The sequence below is a fragment of the Cimex lectularius genome, unplaced genomic scaffold, assembly GCF_000648675.2.
Source record: "Cimex lectularius strain Harlan isolate CLEC.00 unplaced genomic scaffold, Clec_2.1 scaffold5, whole genome shotgun sequence".
Lineage (NCBI taxonomy): Eukaryota > Metazoa > Arthropoda > Insecta > Hemiptera > Cimicidae > Cimex > Cimex lectularius.
In genome coordinates this window covers 2,307,908-2,324,360 of record NW_019392993.1, presented here as the reverse complement: position 1 = coordinate 2,324,360, position 16,453 = coordinate 2,307,908, and the positions used below count along the sequence as shown (strand labels likewise).

General features: G+C 33.2%; 2 protein-coding genes across 5 annotated transcripts; one reads left to right on the top strand and one right to left on the bottom strand.

Annotated features, from left to right (window-relative positions):
• Positions 1-974: 974 nt before the first annotated feature.
• Positions 975-14,444, bottom strand: LOC106666206 (alpha-mannosidase 2). 4 transcript variants are annotated; one of them, XM_014393227.2, is made up of 23 exons: positions 14,218-14,444; positions 14,037-14,152; positions 11,461-11,581; positions 8,149-8,259; positions 7,981-8,073; positions 7,838-7,915; positions 7,631-7,778; positions 7,263-7,575; positions 7,030-7,190; positions 6,661-6,847; positions 6,428-6,605; positions 6,170-6,354; positions 5,941-6,111; positions 5,810-5,882; positions 5,473-5,664; positions 5,258-5,412; positions 4,972-5,181; positions 4,735-4,913; positions 4,528-4,664; positions 4,319-4,471; positions 2,818-2,940; positions 2,085-2,351; positions 975-1,701 (listed from the first exon to the last, which is right to left on the bottom strand). In XM_014393227.2, the coding sequence occupies exons 3-23, from the start codon at positions 11,497-11,499 to the stop codon at positions 1,549-1,551; spliced, it is 3,306 nt and encodes a 1,101-aa protein (XP_014248713.1). In that variant the 5' UTR covers positions 11,500-11,581; positions 14,037-14,152; positions 14,218-14,444; the 3' UTR covers positions 975-1,548. The 4 variants fall into 4 exon arrangements, with proteins under 4 accessions (XP_014248713.1, XP_014248714.1, XP_014248717.1 ...); XM_014393228.2 differs by lacking the exon at positions 11,461-11,581 and having other exon boundaries at positions 14,218-14,443; XM_014393231.2 differs by lacking the exons at positions 8,149-8,259; positions 11,461-11,581 and having other exon boundaries at positions 14,218-14,443.
• Positions 14,445-14,676: 232 nt separating this feature from the next.
• Positions 14,677-16,238, top strand: LOC106666274 (serine/threonine-protein kinase RIO2). The gene has a single exon (XM_014393355.2). The coding sequence runs from the start codon at positions 14,808-14,810 to the stop codon at positions 16,173-16,175; it is 1,368 nt and encodes a 455-aa protein (XP_014248841.1). The 5' UTR covers positions 14,677-14,807; the 3' UTR covers positions 16,176-16,238.
• Positions 16,239-16,453: the final 215 nt, after the last annotated feature.

Below are 16,453 nucleotides of genomic sequence, written 5' to 3'. Positions count from 1 at the left end.
ACTTTCTTTTCTATATTTTATTTTAATAAAATATCTTTCAATTGTTTAGTTACTGCTATTTCAGGTTTAAACAAGCAGTTCACAATTAAATGACGTTTATTCATTTATTACATAGTTCAAACAGGGAAGTAGCCCCAAAATAGAACAGTCAAAATAGAATAACAGTAATAATAATTATTCAGAAATCGTGAGATGCGGTCTGGTGTGATGTACATTTCAGAAAAACATTTTCTTTATCGTGCCAACTATCTTTATATAACAAACTTTAACTTTAATCGATCTTTATTGAGATCATCTTCAGGGCTCAAAGTGTTTGTCTTCTGGGTAATTGTGCCATTCTTGCGTGTCGTGTTTTTCTGTAACCTACATCACACCAGACTGCATCTCACGATTTCTGAATAATTATCGATTAAAGGTCTCTAATCATCACACAATAATAATAATAATACAAGGTAAAAAGAGTGTACAAAAAGTAAACAACCATGAATAACAGTCGAAAATAAACATGTACAAAAATCTTTCTTTTAAATGTCACCTGACCATCAACAAATTGACATTCAAGGAACGGGCAATTCTATAAACACATTTCGTGAATGAGAGGAAATGTAAAACAGTTCACATACTAGTAAACTCCGGCTAGGCATTCTTAAGCTGAGTTGTGATAGAATTTCTGGAGCAACAATATAAAGCATCGTATTCAAGAATATTCCTAACCAAAGACATTGCAAACTATTAGAAACAAAGCATAATCACAATGATCCTTTTTTTCTAAAAACTATGATAAAGACCATTGGTCTGCACATCAGGAACATCCACTTGGAAAATACATCATAAACACCAATTTGCTTACAAAAGAAGCAAATCTTTCACTAGTGCCCTATGCTGCACTCTTGTGCAGTTTGAGAATAATGGAGGAATATTAAGTATTTACTAGGCTGCAATAAAATGTCATTTATGTCAAAGGGCACAATAAATAGCACAAAACGTAATTATTTATTTATTATTTATCAGTCAAATAGCAATTTATAAACAGTCTTTGTTATAAATATGCACATAACTGTGAACATTATTTTCTCTTTCAATGGATACTATATTACATTAAAGAGGATGATTTCCAAAAACACACTAGAAGCTAAATTCCACAAAAATCCATGATTATCAATTACAAAACAAGTGTATAAAAAGTAGATAAGTTTGTAATAATAAAGAACAATGTCTTTATTTTCGACAAGAAACATAGAATTTAATATTCTTCAAAAGAATAGATTTACATTCATATACAGACTAAAAGATAACCAGATCATAAAAATGAATTTCAATTCTATGATCCTTACTCCGAAGTTGGAAAATGAAATATTATGTTCCCATATTTTCTTACATTTCCCACTTTCAGTGCAATGAAATGACTATCTCAAAAATAAGGTATTTCAGGTATATACAGCTCAGATTATGAACATTTATAAAACCACAAATCACTAAAAAACATATACAATTGGTTATTCACAAATTCACATTGTTGCCAGCTTTTTTTGTCTGGTTATGCACACTTCAATTACTTCCATTATATACAAAGTATGCCTTCAAAGTGTTTTCACAAATTTTTGTGTTTAATGGGTCCACTACAGGGCCAATTTCATTAAATGTGAGAGTTGTTTCATAGACCTTGGATGTTGGCGAGTGAAGAAATTTTCCAATGTCAAACTGAAACCGAATAACATAAATTAAATAAAACTTTTTTGTTTACAAAGGCAAAAATAAATCGAATTGATGTATATTGAATACATTATTCAGACAATGAAAAAAGAAAAATTAAAGGATATTGTAGTACAAAATAATGTAAAATGCTGCTGCTCTCACTAAGTTTCACTCGCATTGGATAGTTTTTAAATCGGTTAAAAAAATAAAGTTACTAAAAATTTAAACCATCTCAACAATTCCAGATAAAATTTAAAGTGATTGTTCACCAGAATCCAATTTTTAACCCATAATAAATTATTGAAGAAAGTATTTTTGATTTTAAGCTCAATTAATTCATTCTCCATTTCTCATATTTGAGTGCCTAATAATATTATTTCACAACTTACATGCATTTTTCCACTTGATTGAACAGAAGAAAAACAACTGTCCAAGGTAGATGTCTTCAGAACAATCCCAGTGTCAAAGTTTTTCAAAGCGTGGGCTAGAACTAAATGGACATTGACAGCCATCTCGGGAATAATTGGAGAATAAAATGGTGGAAGTGGAGCCCTCGAGTCTCCAACCCAGACCATCTTCAATATTGGATACGTGATGATTTGTGAAGCGATCTCTCCATTTGTAGACAATGAACTCCATGGCGATTCAGCCTTCTTCTGCAAAAAGAAAAAATTTGATGTTGCGTTTACCAATTAGACTTACCCATGTAATTAAATAAGTGAAGTTAATGAGATAAAATTGTGAATAGTGCAAATATCTAGTAAGTGTAGGTAAGTAGTAAGAGAAAATTGGCAAAATTAAAAATTACTTGTCTAGTACGTGAAAAAAATTCTAGGGCTTATTAAAGCCCCAACCAAATACAGAAAGTTTCTCTAATTTAATTTAAAAAAAAAAAAAAAAAAAAAAAAAAACTAGTACAAACTTCTCTCTGATTTTTAATTCACTGTTTTATATATTTTATATGAACTTCATGTTTTAATTAATACTTTTGTTCCAACAGAACTTAATCCGACTATTAAAAAAAGTATTTTTACCCTTTTAATTGACAAAACTGTAAAGTTTTAAATAGTACTTCTTCTAAAAATTAATAAATATTTAAAATTGATAAGAGTATGGCTATACCTGACATCCCAGTATGACTGGTTCCAGTAGAAGTCTAAATACGGCCAAAGTTGGCCTGTTATCCATTACGGGTTGTCCTAAACCCCGGTTGTCATCCTGAAGCAGTCTACGGTCTTGCATTATCTGTACATCAGGGAATTTAAATAAACACAAATTCTTTTTACATTGATACTAGTCAAATAAATAAATGAGAACATGAAATATGTAAATAAATGCACAAAGGGTTTGCAAAAAGACTTATTTTTGGAAGCAAAAACATGTTCCCTTGCCTATAGCCTGGCCACTATATGATCTCCCAGCCCGATTTATTTTGTATTATGCATCGAATTTTAAAGCGTTCGATGGATAATATATTGCACTGAATCGTTTTTATTCCTTTTATGTACCACCAATTCTGTTCAAAATTGGTCAAGAAATTCCTCACTCAGATATTATACTTTACAATGGAAGTAAGTAAATGTAAGTAGAAAAATAGTTATATTTAATTTAAATTTTAATTGACCCAAAAAGTTTTCATTATGTATTTTAAAACATAATAAAAAATACTGATTAGTGATTTATTTAGCTCATCTGCACGCTTATATACTACATCCATACAAGTACAGAGAGAGAGAGAGAGAAAAAACCATTGTAAATAAAGACAATAAAAATATAATTTGAAAATTACTGTGAAAGTAAACAGTGTAAAACTAAAATTAAGGCCACTAGTAGACAAGAGGAAAAAAATCAGAATGCCAGAAGTGTAGATGGTAGGGGAGGGTAGAGGATAGGAAGGGCAATGGCGAGAGACAGACTAGGCAAAAGTAAGACATTCCCAATGAGACATAGATACTGAGGCTGAATGGTTTCCCATACAAAAGAATGTATCACAATTTTGCAAAAATTTAAGTGAGAGGCCAGTTTGTAAACAGAAGGGGAAGAAAAGAGGGTTCGGTGATGATGAGGACAGGAATGGAAGAGTGTGGGAGGTTTCCATTCACTACTACCTCAGTACGAGTGAATTCACTGCTGCATATTGGATACAACCTCAGCTGAGATGACATGAGGGTCCAGCTATGGCTCCTAAAATTCAAAAACCATGAGGATGTTGTCACTGGGCCCAGGGAATGTGCAAGTGAGAGAGATTAACTTGTCACTAGTTCCAATAATGGTAATCATTAGATTAAAAAAATAAAATAAAATAAAAAATAAAAGTAGATATAAGTGAACTATTTGAAAAATATGCAGCTTGTTTTCACTCATTCTTGGTTTGCATACATTTGGATGTTTTCAGTGATCAGTTAGTTTACAATTTAAAATTTAACAAATGCAAAATAACCCACGGCCAATTACAAAGATGGTGAAATGCCAAAACGTATCTAATAAACAAATACGATGGTTGTAGCCAATCAAGCTAAACATTCATCACCTCACAGATGGTTATATCATTTTAGACAATCAGAAAAATTGTTTATCTATGATTTTATTTGACTTGTTGAATAATATAATGTGAAATAGTTACTTCAATTTCGCCGGGATGGAGAGCAGCAACACCAAGAGGCTGCGCTGTCAGCAGTGTCAATCTAACTCTACTATCCTCGATGAAGGCGGCACTTGGCATGGGATAGAAATTGCCTTGAATTGGTAGTTTTTTCAAAGTATTCCTTTTAATCATCTAAAATCAGGTTTATGTAAATATTGTCTGTCTCTTATACAAATTGATATTTTTACCTGTACACCATTCAAATCTGTAGAAAAGACATCTCCATTTTTTATATTTGTCTGAAATCTCATTGCAAGCTCATAGTTATCATTTATCTTAACGATGTTGATGAGGTTTTGTATTTCAACACCAAAATCATCAGCTCCTGAACAAGAATATCTAATAGACGATTTCTGATAAATTTAATTTGTTTACATCTAGACAATCTTACAAACCGGGAATGTTGTAAAGTGTAACAACATGAGTCAATTCAGATGTGTAAACAATCACTCTTGAAAAATGGATGCCTTCCAAAACTATCAATCTCGTACTTGTAAACTGCACTCGTTTTGCATTTCCACCTGGCAAGAATAAATAAGCCCCACTTCTTTCTGCCCCACCTCTTGCATTATATCTATAGAAATGATTCAATAGAATATTTAAAGTTTCCTTCTTGGAATTTAAAATCTTACTTGTTAAAACTGAGATTTATTGGCGTTGTAGCAGAATTGTCTGCAGATTTAATGGTGGCCGATTTTAAAAATCCTTGAGCTGTAAACACAAGGGTAAAATTGTCATTTTCAATTGAAAAATCTGACGGTGATGCTTTTTCTTTTAAAGGCCAATCCTTGTATGTATGGTATAAACTGTCATCAAATATTTTCAATTTTGTATAAGAATCCCTAGAGGAATAGAATTGTTTTAGATTAAGATTCAAACCGTTGTATAGATGTAAATAAATTAATATTAAACACTAACTGGTTATCATCTCCGAGTTCAATGGTGTAAGTTTTAAGTGAAAGTGGCTCGATGTCAACGATAAATGAAAGCTGATAGCACTTCATCGTGCTATCAAATGGAGAGCAAATCGGACTTATCTGATATTTCAACAATCGTCCGTACATATCCCTCACCTTTAAAGAAAAAATATAAAATGAGACTACAATTGGCTAAACTATGAACTTTCATTTTACCTGGACAAGCGTGTTTTCAACTTTTAAATGGACAACTTCGACTCTTTTAAAAGTGGAGGGATTGAAAAATGTGACCTGCTTGGTAGAAATACCATACGGAAATATTATAATAAACTGTTCTGACATCTTTGCAGTTTCCAGCTTCTGGTCCTCGTCAACTAGAAAAAAAACTTCCTCCCCAGTCTGTGATACCTAAAATTTAAAAAAATATATATATATAAAATGTATTTTTTTCTTAATAAAAACCTCAAAAATTTAAACAAAAACATTAAAAGGCTTAAATGATTATTGCAATTCATCAAATATACAAGCAATACATTTGAACCTGTGCACTTACCTGGCCTTTTGAAAGAAGAAAATGGGCGGATTGTTGAATTACATGCTGTGCTAGCTTTATTGCTTCTATCATTCTGTAAAATATTTTAAATAACTTCTAGTTGTAAATTATTATAAATTAAAAGGGCTTACTTCATAGCATAATCAAGGACGACGTGGTCTTTTGCAGTTCCAGTTATGCCATCATGATGCTGGAACAAAGAATGGCTTGCTCTGGCATCAGATAGGTTTGAATAAAGTCTGGGCCACGCTTCAAAACTTTTATCCATTCTTGTTGCAAGTGCAAACAGTATTTCTGCTGCTCTGAAGAAGAATTACAATTTTAGAATGTATTTCAAGCATGTTTTAAACTAATATGGACCTCATAAAAGAGACTAAGATTCTGTCCATCCTTTTATAAAATGGCCTAGAAGTATAATACCCACTCCAGTAATGGTCATCTCTATCTGCGTAAGTGAAAAAATCTCCAGAAAGGCTTGGGAAATATTGAAAAGGTTTAGCTTCTTCAAGAGCATTGAAATAATCAGAAAGTGTCCCAAATTGAGCCTAAAAGAGTATTGGAAAATAATACGTATGAAAGGTACATATTTTAGAAAGAAAGGAAAAAGGAAATGAATACCTGAGCATTCATGCTTGGGTTGCTATTGATGTAGTCAAAAAGTTTCTGATAATTTCCATATTGTGCATCCCACTCTGAATCATGATCATAACGAAAATCATCACCCAATGGGACCAGTAGCACATTAGTGGAATAAAGCTGGGCTTTCTTCCTATATTGGTCAAGTAGCATCATGGCCCTGGAAAATGTCCATGTAAAACAGTGTGCAAAAGTGAGTTGAAGAAGTTACATACCTTTTTTCAACATTGTTATCGGTAATAACTTGGGGAGATGCCCTCCAAGGACATGATAAACCATATCCTGGGAGGCGCTTGAAATCAAATTGACAGCAAATTTTCGGGTCTGGCCCACATGTATGCGGAACATCATAGCTGTAGAAAGGCATCATGTGTGTCAGTAACTCATTAGCTCCATCACCATCTATTTTTTAACAAAAAACCTAATTAATATTTAACAACAAAACAAGAAAGTTTACATAATTTTCTAGTCAAGATTGAAAATATAATAATAATAAAATAGCAAACAAATTATGAAAATAAAATCAAAGGGCATGACAATGGCTGAACCTACAATTGCTGCTAATAATATGCAATAACATTTACCCCATAATTGTCTCCAATTAAATTCTAGCTGTTTGTTTTTAGCAAGGTGCTTTTTGACTGAATAGTGACTTCTTTGAACAGTTAGAGCTGAGAATCCAGAGTGTTTAAGAATAAATGGAAGTGTGGAGGAAAGACCAAAAGGATCTATCGACCAGCTAGTCCTACAAAAAAATAAAAAATAAAAATGAAAGTAGTTAAAAAATCACTGATGAACAATTAAATAAAAATTTAACCTGGGTCGATATTCAAGATTTTCTAAAAGCCACTGATGGCCATGCATGAGCTGCTCGATCAGAGAATAATAATGTGAGTTGGCTTCATCGCTCATTACCCAGCCGCCAGTTACGATTTCCAACTGGTGTCTTTTTATGAGAGTTTTTACTTTGTCTTTTGTTTCCTTATCAATTTCTGACCACCATAAAGAAAAAAATGAAATTTCTGCCCATATGAATTTCCTGCGTTCATCCTCCATCAATTTATCGACCATATTATTCAAAATGGAGCGTGTCTGTTGTTTAAAGTATTCTTCAAATGTGTTCTTCCATCCTGTAATTTGCAATCGTAAAGCAGACTGACAAATGTTGTCATTTGGTAATATTACCTGGATCATTGTGAGAGTGGGGGACTACAAATATTTTTAATTTATTGTTTTCATTCCATTGAGAACTTGAATATTGAACATTCCATCCCTGTTTCCACACACCACCATCAACATTGTTAAAATTCAGCTTCTGATACACTTTCCCCATCTGGGGGGAAAAAAAAATTGTACAAATTCAGCATAAACAAATACTTTACGTTTCTTCACCTGAATATTAACTTTAGGATTTATAACTGGTGATGTACACTGTGTAGATGGAATTTTAAACGGTGTTTTGTCGAGGAGCTGGAAAAAAAAAATATATAACTATGTAACAGAATGTTTAAAAAAAAGGACAATCTAATACTTACATTGGTCGGTCTGTATAGTACTTTACTGTCATTGTAGGCTCTAACTTCGAGTATATCATTAAAATTTGGCTGGAACAATGTATTTCCTTTCACCTAGACAATTTATTAAAAAAATACAAGAAACTTTCTTTATACATTATTTACAAGCATTAGCAGGTAATTCAATACTTTTTTTCTATCCTCATTGAGAGCTCTATCTAGCAGCAGATACAGTCCAAAACAGGCCGACACTAAAATAAGAGCCCCGATTGTGGCTAGTTTCCTTATTCTCATAATCACCTAAAATGTTCATAGTTTGTTATCTACATCCAAGTGAAAAAAATCTTTCTGGATAAAATAATGTTTGGAAGATTTGTCTGCAGCTACTAGACCTGATAGTTTTTGTTGTGGATAAATGTTCGATAACTTGCAGACCAACCAAGAAGCCTTTATATCAACTAGTTAGCATAAAAAAAAGAAAGCGAAAGAGTAAATGTATGTGATGTTTTTCATTATAAATTAAACAATTCAGTAACCATGTCAAATTTATTTTGTTTGGTGTACAATACATTCCCCTGAGATCGTACGAGTAACTGCAAACTATTCAACCACATAGATAATTGATGTGAGAACAATTTATTCCTACTTAGTCCTTCTTCCTCCCTGGCTCACTTGGATCATTAGAAAAGTGGGTTGGAAAGACAGAACAGTTCAGGGGTTTACTTGGTAGTCCATTGAAGAAAACACAGGAAACCCAAGGAGCAGCTTCAGTGAAACTGAGAAAATTTGATGTAGATGATGGGTTTTGGTCTGCGAATCGGTGAAATCACATGAAATTTGTGTGGCCTATTTAGACAAGACGGCATGCAAACTGATGCCGGATAGTTTCATTCCAGGATTTGTTCAGAGAATTCAAAAAGATATGTATAAATAAGTTTTGATATATAATCTCAGGAAGCTCAAAAAAACAAAAACAATTTGCTACTTTTCTATTCCACATAATCAAAAGATGATTAACATTCTATCAAATATGACAAATGTCTTTATCTATTGTACTATTAAAAAAATTATAAATCATTACATATTACAAAATGAGATAATTAATAATATTATAAAATATGGCTTTCTCAGAATTTGTGTTTGAAAGTGGTTCATTGTATGGATCTTGAATATGTCTTAATTTTGTCATCACCGATCAAATTCTGTATTGTTTTGATTATTGATTTTATAAAATTTCTTTTCTAAAATTCTATCTTTACCAGAAATTTATTGAGTATATATATTTTTTAAAGCTTAATTGCCACTAATCATCTTCGTTTGCCTATTCTCGCCACCTTTGTCTGTTATGTATTACCATAATGAATACAAATTTTGAACATTTAATTAAGTAATGGTGGTAAAAAATTAATAATTTTCTTCAGGTGTTATTTATTTATCCTAATGTAATCATAAGCAAAGAATCAACACAGAAAATTTTTCACACAGTACACACAAAGTCAAAATCAACCTGGACAAGTGCAAAGGGCTGGGGTTTAATGTTTATTTGTTTTTTTGATAGTGTCCATTTTGTGGAACTCCATAATAAGTTGATGGGTGGCAAATAAATTGTCTTTTTCACACTAGGCTAGTGAGGAAAAGACAATTTATTTCCCACTCAACAACTGGTGGTTTAATCTTTAAATTGACCCTCTGGCTTTATACAAGTCGTCAGGTCAACTATAAGCTACATGACAATTATTGTGTAGTAAGAAAAAACTTGCTATCAAGAGTAATAAGTCTCCTAAGTGGTACCAAAAGGAATGCCTCAGTGTGACTGGTGCCATAAGAACTAACCCACTACCCTGAAGCGGGTTCTTCTTCTAGCGAGATGCAAGGTCAGTTAGACATAATTATTATGCCAAAAAATAAAACAAAGATATTTTGAATGGATGTATTATCGTACATATGCCAAGACTCTCAGCAACTTTGCAAAGAAATACCAAATTATCAAATCAGAAAGAGCAGCCTGACAGAAAGGATTATAAGTCAATACTGACTTGTTGCATACTTATCGCCGCCCTTCAGCATCCTTGGCTCAAGGCCCTCTACCTTCAATGGGAGGACTCTCTCACTCCTTGATCAGGCAGGGAGAGAGACAGGCCTACATCAAAGCACTAAATTTGTTGCAAAACTGAAGCGAGTTTTTTTGTTTTGTTAATATTTAGTTTTCTTGTAAGCGATAATGAGCAATTTCTTTTTTTTTCTGTATTTAGTTTTTGAAGGACTTTTTAATAAATTTATATATCAAGTGCCAAGCATGTTGGAGATCCATATTTTTTCCTGCTTTAGTTCTTTTTTGAAGCTGGTTTTTCTGGGGAATTTGGAGAAATTCCATTACAGAGTATATGGTTCACAAGCGGTTAAAAACCAAACAGAACACTGATGTTGGTATTTAAGGAAGAAAATAAATTAAGGGCTAAAAATGCCAATTTCTCTTGAAAAATTTGTCATGGTATGTCAGGCAGAAACTTTAACCAATACCACATATTCTAATAGTAAGTCCAAGCACACTTGAGGCAGAATCACAGACAGCATAGGACACGAATGCACTGGAAAAAATATGAACAGGGACAAAAGGGTAATGAAGAGGCTGACAAACTAGTCAGATAGGGTTCTTCAGCAGTACCAATAGAATCTGAAGAGGAATCATGTCATGATCTGAAAAAGTTGTGATAAAATAAAATTACTGAATGTAAAATTTGTGAAAAATAAAATATACTGATGTATACTGCATTAAATAAATAATACTTACAGGGCTCAAAAGGAATATTGGTTCAGAGCCCAACAGATGGTGGATAACAGCACTGTCTCCATTGGTCTTGAAGACCTAGCTCAGACCATATTAACAGGAACCAAAAGACCACTGGAATGTATTAAAGTGCCCTGTCTGCTAACAATATTTGTGAAAATAAAAAGACTTGTTCTTGGCAGCAGGATCATGGGGCCAACAAAAGTGCCTGTCAAGGAAACAGAAACACATGCACCATGTGTAATAACAAAAGCTGATATGGACAGCTATCCCATGTGGATGTGGACTTTTCCATAGCACTGTAAACTGTTTTATTCACTTGGAAATGGAATCTGTTAGTGCCCTCTAAGAATTTAAACTTTTTAAACCCACTTAAGTCTGCCTTCACCCCTCTCCCCATAGGCTGCTCTGTTGGCCTAAGGTTTTGAAAAAAAAAAAAATTATCCACCTCCAAATGAACATTAAAGGTTGTAGTAAAAAAAAGAGATTCAAACCAGAATGATTGGAGACGACCAAGGGTGATTCTCAACCATTTGCCTTCAACACAATGTGATCTTACAGATAAAGTGTTTTTGATTTCTTCCTCTCAAATATTAGAATTGTGTAATAAGGAAATTGCACAATTCATCAGAAATAAACAAAAACAACAATATGAAAGATGGTATATTTAAACAAATTTATTAATATAATCTAAGAGATTTAACACATATTACATCGACTGAGAGATTATCATCTAGACGCGGTCTGATCATTTTCTGTCTACCATCTATTCAGTGCTTTGTATTTGTCATGAAAATAATTCGAAACGGTTACAAAGGTTGATTTTCTTGTACACTGTAGGAAAAAAAAGAGAATAATCTGTGTATACTACACTACTATAAAGAAACTGTACAGTTGACTAGATAAAAGGTAAACTAATTGTACATAAATCTGGTCAATATTAACATCTACAATTTTCACGAACATACTATTTAAAAATACACTCAAAGAAAAAACTGGACATTTGTATTTTTTTAAATTAATGCATTTTTTAAACTATGGTATTTCAACTATGAGGTTATTTTAACCCTCAGCATGTCGGATTCAAGTGCAGTACTGCTGGATTCAAACCTGGAACCTTCCACTGGAAGAGGCCTGTTAGGTTTGCACTGGACTAGAGGCGATATGTTTGATTTTTTTTTTTTTTGTGTGTGTGAAAAAGCAGCAAAGATCAGCCCATTTTCATCTAGCGAGAATCATCACGCAAGGTTTATCATTTTAATTTGTTTTTCATGGAAAAGGATTTCTTTATCATTTATAGTTTACAACTTAGAGTCAAATTTTTCATCAACAGTTTAATCAACAAAAGTTTGTCTTGCAGTTTGTTTATTTAATTTTAATAATAATAATTAGTCAATATAAGAATTGTTTCCGTTATTTAATTCTAAAAAAATAGTAATAATATTTAGTCAAGTAAGAATTGTTTCTGTATTTTAATATAAATAATAATAATAATATTAATCAGTTTCCTTTAAAAAATTGTCAAATTGTTAATTCCGAACTGACGACCTTAATTTCAAAGTTTGTTAATCTTTCAACTTAAGAATTATTTGTTTTTTAATAAAAAAATAATAGTTATAATAATTAGTCAATATAAGAATTGTTTCTGTTTTTTTAATTAAAATAATAATAATTTTCAACTTTGTTAATATCTCAATATAAGAATTGTGTCTTTTTTAATATTCTTTTGTTTATTATTAATTTATTTATTCAAACAAGGAAAAGATCCACTTCCTTGAGGAAGAACCAAATAGTTAGGCAATAAATAATGGTAGCAGAGCGTGGTTTCGATCCACGGAACTCTGGGTTATGGGCCCAGCACGCTTCCACTCTATTTATCATGTCCCATAAGTGTTCTATAGGATTCATGTCAAGAGAATGGGCTGGCTAATTAATTCATTGTGTTAATCCTTACATCCTCCAAGTAATGGATTACAACTCGTGTTTCATGCAGTCAAGGATTATCAGGCATTAACAATAGAGGAAATAAGACCAAAGCTTCCAGAACTTCATCAATGTACCATAGTGCAGTCAAAGATCCATTCTTTATGACAATCAGTTCGCTACGGGCATGGATGTTGAGTCCACTCCATACCATAACTGACCGTCTTTGAAAAACTGTGACTCAGGCATGAAGGGCAGCACATGTAGCAAAACATTTTCCACGTCTTCTCCACACATGGTACCGGTATCTGATTGCCACAAATCACACCGGCTCTTATCTGTGTAGAGAACAGCCCCTTATTGTTCAAGTGCCCAAGCGAGATGCTGATTTGTGGATAGTTATCTTTCTACTCAATGCCTTTCCAGTAGTAGAGAACCTGATGGGAGAGTCTAGACTATTGTCAAGAAGCCTTCTGATAAATGTGCTAGAACTAAACCTTACATTATAGATCATTTGGAGATGATTACCTATCAAGGAAACCTTTAAATGATGTTACATAGTATGGTAACAGCAATAAAACATTGTCTCTAGTCATCGTACATCATAGACTTAAACCATTGTAATGGATGGTAGAACACTGCACACCCAGGATTTGGGCTATCTAATCAACACAACGTCCGTCGTAGGCTAAAGCCTGGGTGATATCTTCTCAACTTAAAACTATGCTTTAAAAAAAAAATTAGTTATTAATTTTTCACTCAAATTTATTGTTTCATCACAGAAAACAATTTAAAAAACTAATTAATTAACTCACTCGAAAAGTGGTAAGGATGAAATAGAACTGGTTTTTGATTGAACTTTTTATATTTTTAATCTAAAGAGTGTAAAAGGATGAGTAACACAAGTTATTAACGTTATTACGTTTTATGTCAACTATTAATCTTTATTATGAGATTTCCTCCTGCGGGGTGATGAGCCTATTGTTTAATATTTACCTATCATCTTGGCCTGTCTATCCTTGCTGATTTTTGTTAGTCAGACGCACTTCGGCATTTCGCCATCTTCAGTGTTCAGAAATCACCAAAACACTGCAGCTGGTAAAATGTCAAAATGCGTCTGACTGACAAAAACCAGTGAGGATAGGCAGACTAAGATGATAGGCAACTATCAAACAATTTTATTAATCTTTATACCTAGTTATTACAAAAAAATAAGCAAATACAATTGCCTAATTTTGTCACTGAGTGTATAAAGAAAGTTTATGTAGAACTAGAATGTCATCTTGCGTAAATGAAATATTGGCCCATCTGTTGATCTATCGGTGTAGAAATAATTTGCGTATGTCTAATGTACTATCGAACTTACAGATACACGTTAAATCTCTATCCCTGAGAAAATCAGATGTCATTAACTTTTGCAAAAGATGTAGCTCCATCAATGATATGTGTACCAGCTAGACGAGCCTTCATGTGAATCTGTACCTACAAAAACAAATGGAATTTATGTGAGTCGACAAGAGAAGAAAAGCCAATCCGCGAATTTTCACCTCTTTTCCATCGCAGACTGCATCTGTACACAGAGGAAAAACGTTGTCAGCGTTCGATCTTGAATCTGTCAAATTTTAAACTTAAAACTGATTCTGACAGCCGGAAGAAAACGGAGGTTTTTCACAGGTTTGTTGACTTCTTGCGTATATTGGGGGGGGGAATCTTATCTATGTCTTTTCTTTTTACAAAAAAAAATTAAATGATTGTTTGTCTATGACGACTTAAAAAATAATTCCAAGCTGGCACAAAACGTATCTTTCTTTGTATTTGATAACCAAATTTTTGTTTACCAATTCTGCACCACTAAAATAAGGATTATTAATGAATTATTAATTTTTAATATTTTTATATATTTATAAGCTTATAAGAAAAATACATTTAAAGCTTCTAAATCATTAATTTTTATTCATTAAAATTTAATGATTTGGAAAGTAAATTCTTTCTTCTATTTTTCATTCTTCTTAGTAGGTTTCATTAGGGTTTTCCTCTGAGGATAAGTTATTCTTTACTCTTTACAGGCACGACTCACGTGGATCACTTGTTTAAGAAGAAATAAGTATTCCAATTATTTTAAATATTTCCACCCAGAATGGGTAAGTTAAACGTGACAGTGTTACGTTATTTGAGTAAAGAAGATTTTCGCGTTTTGACCGCGATTGAAATGGGGATGAAGAACCACGAACTGGTTCCCGGCTCTCTCGCAGCACAGATAGCAAATCTACACCATGGCGGGGTCCACAAGATCCTCAGAGATCTCTGCAAGAATAGGCTACTCTCTTACGAAAGGGGCAAGCGCTATGACGGTTACAGGCTCACCAACTCTGGATATGATTATCTTGCGTTGAAGGCACTGACGTCTAGAGGAACTGTAGCATCTTTTGGCAATCAGATCGGAGTGGGTAAAGAATCCAACATTTACATCGTAGCGAATGAAGATCATGAAGAGAGGTGTCTGAAGCTACACAGGCTGGGCCGTATTTGCTTCCGTAACATCAAAGAAAAACGGGATTACCATGGCAAACGGTATAAAGCCTCGTGGCTTTACCTGAGCAGGATATCCGCGATGAAAGAGTTCGCTTACATGAAGGCTTTGAAAGACAGAGGCTTTCCTACACCCGAGCCCCTTGACATGAATCGGCACTGTATTGTAATGGAACTTATCGACGGCTTTCCTTTAGCTCGGCTCTATGAAGTTCCAGATGTCGAAGAGCTCTACTCTGATTTGATGGACCTCATCGAAAGGCTGGGCAACTGCGGTGTCATCCACGGCGACTTCAACGAGTTCAACATTATGATCCACAAAGAAACAGGAAAACCAATTTTGATCGATTTCCCCCAGATGGTCTCCACAAATCATTACAATGCGAAAATGTTTTTTGAAAGGGACGTCAATTGCATTAGAGATTTCTTTAAAAGGAGATTCGGTTATGAATCAACTGAGTATCCAAAGTTTGAGGATGTTTCAAGAGAGGATATTTTAGACATCGAAGTATCCGCAAGCGGTTTTACCAAACAGATGGCCGAGGATTTACTTATGACTATGGAAAATGAAGACGAAAACGAATGTTCTGATGTTGAAGAATATAATGATGCAATATCAGACAACGAGGTAGAAAATCTGAAGCTGATGGTAGACGAGGCATTGAAATTTGGTGAAAAATCCCCAAACAATTTCAATGATATCTTGGAAGTCTCTAAACAAGCCGCTTTTGACAGTATTGATCAAAAATCAGAATTTGACGATAGGTTTTCAGATATTGGAAGCATATCTACAACCGCATCTACAATACCACCTGAAATTATCAGAGAACGAGTTAAAAAGGCACTGGAAAAGAGACAGAAAGAAGGAAATAGACGAATTCTTGTTAAAGGAGAAGCGAGTGCAGTTACAAGGAAAAGGAGAGAAAACAGGGAAAATATCAGAGACTCCGCTGGAATCTGGGGTTGGGAAGACTAAGATTTATTTTCAAAAAGTACATTTGTTTTATACATTTATGTTTGTTTATATTTTTTTGTAAATATAATTATATTTTAAATAATCATCTTATTTTATTTGAAGAGAAATATAAAAATAAATAATATACTTTGTCTTTTGTTTATACATGGTGATTACACAGCATGTATTTGTTATTTATTTTTATCCTATCTTGTCTAGAGACAAGGTCAACATTTAAAATTGGCAGATTCCCTGTTTTAATTGTAATAAAAAAATTCGTACAGATTTTCTTTCACACT

Bases quoted from the DNA above. Each gene is read 5' to 3' on its own strand.
- LOC106666274 (XM_014393355.2), top strand. From the start codon at position 14,808: ATGGGTAAGTTAAACGTGACAGTGTTACGTTATTTGAGTAAAGAAGAT.
- LOC106666206 (XM_014393227.2), bottom strand. From the start codon at position 11,499: ATGATCAGACCGCGTCTAGATGATAATCTCTCAGTCGAT. The intron at 6,606-6,660 runs GTATGTAACTTC...GACATTTTCCAG, and splicing joins GATAACAATGTTGAAAAAAG to GGCCATGATGCTACTTGACC. The intron at 6,355-6,427 runs GTATTCATTTCC...ATACTCTTTTAG, and splicing joins ACCCAAGCATGAATGCTCAG to GCTCAATTTGGGACACTTTC.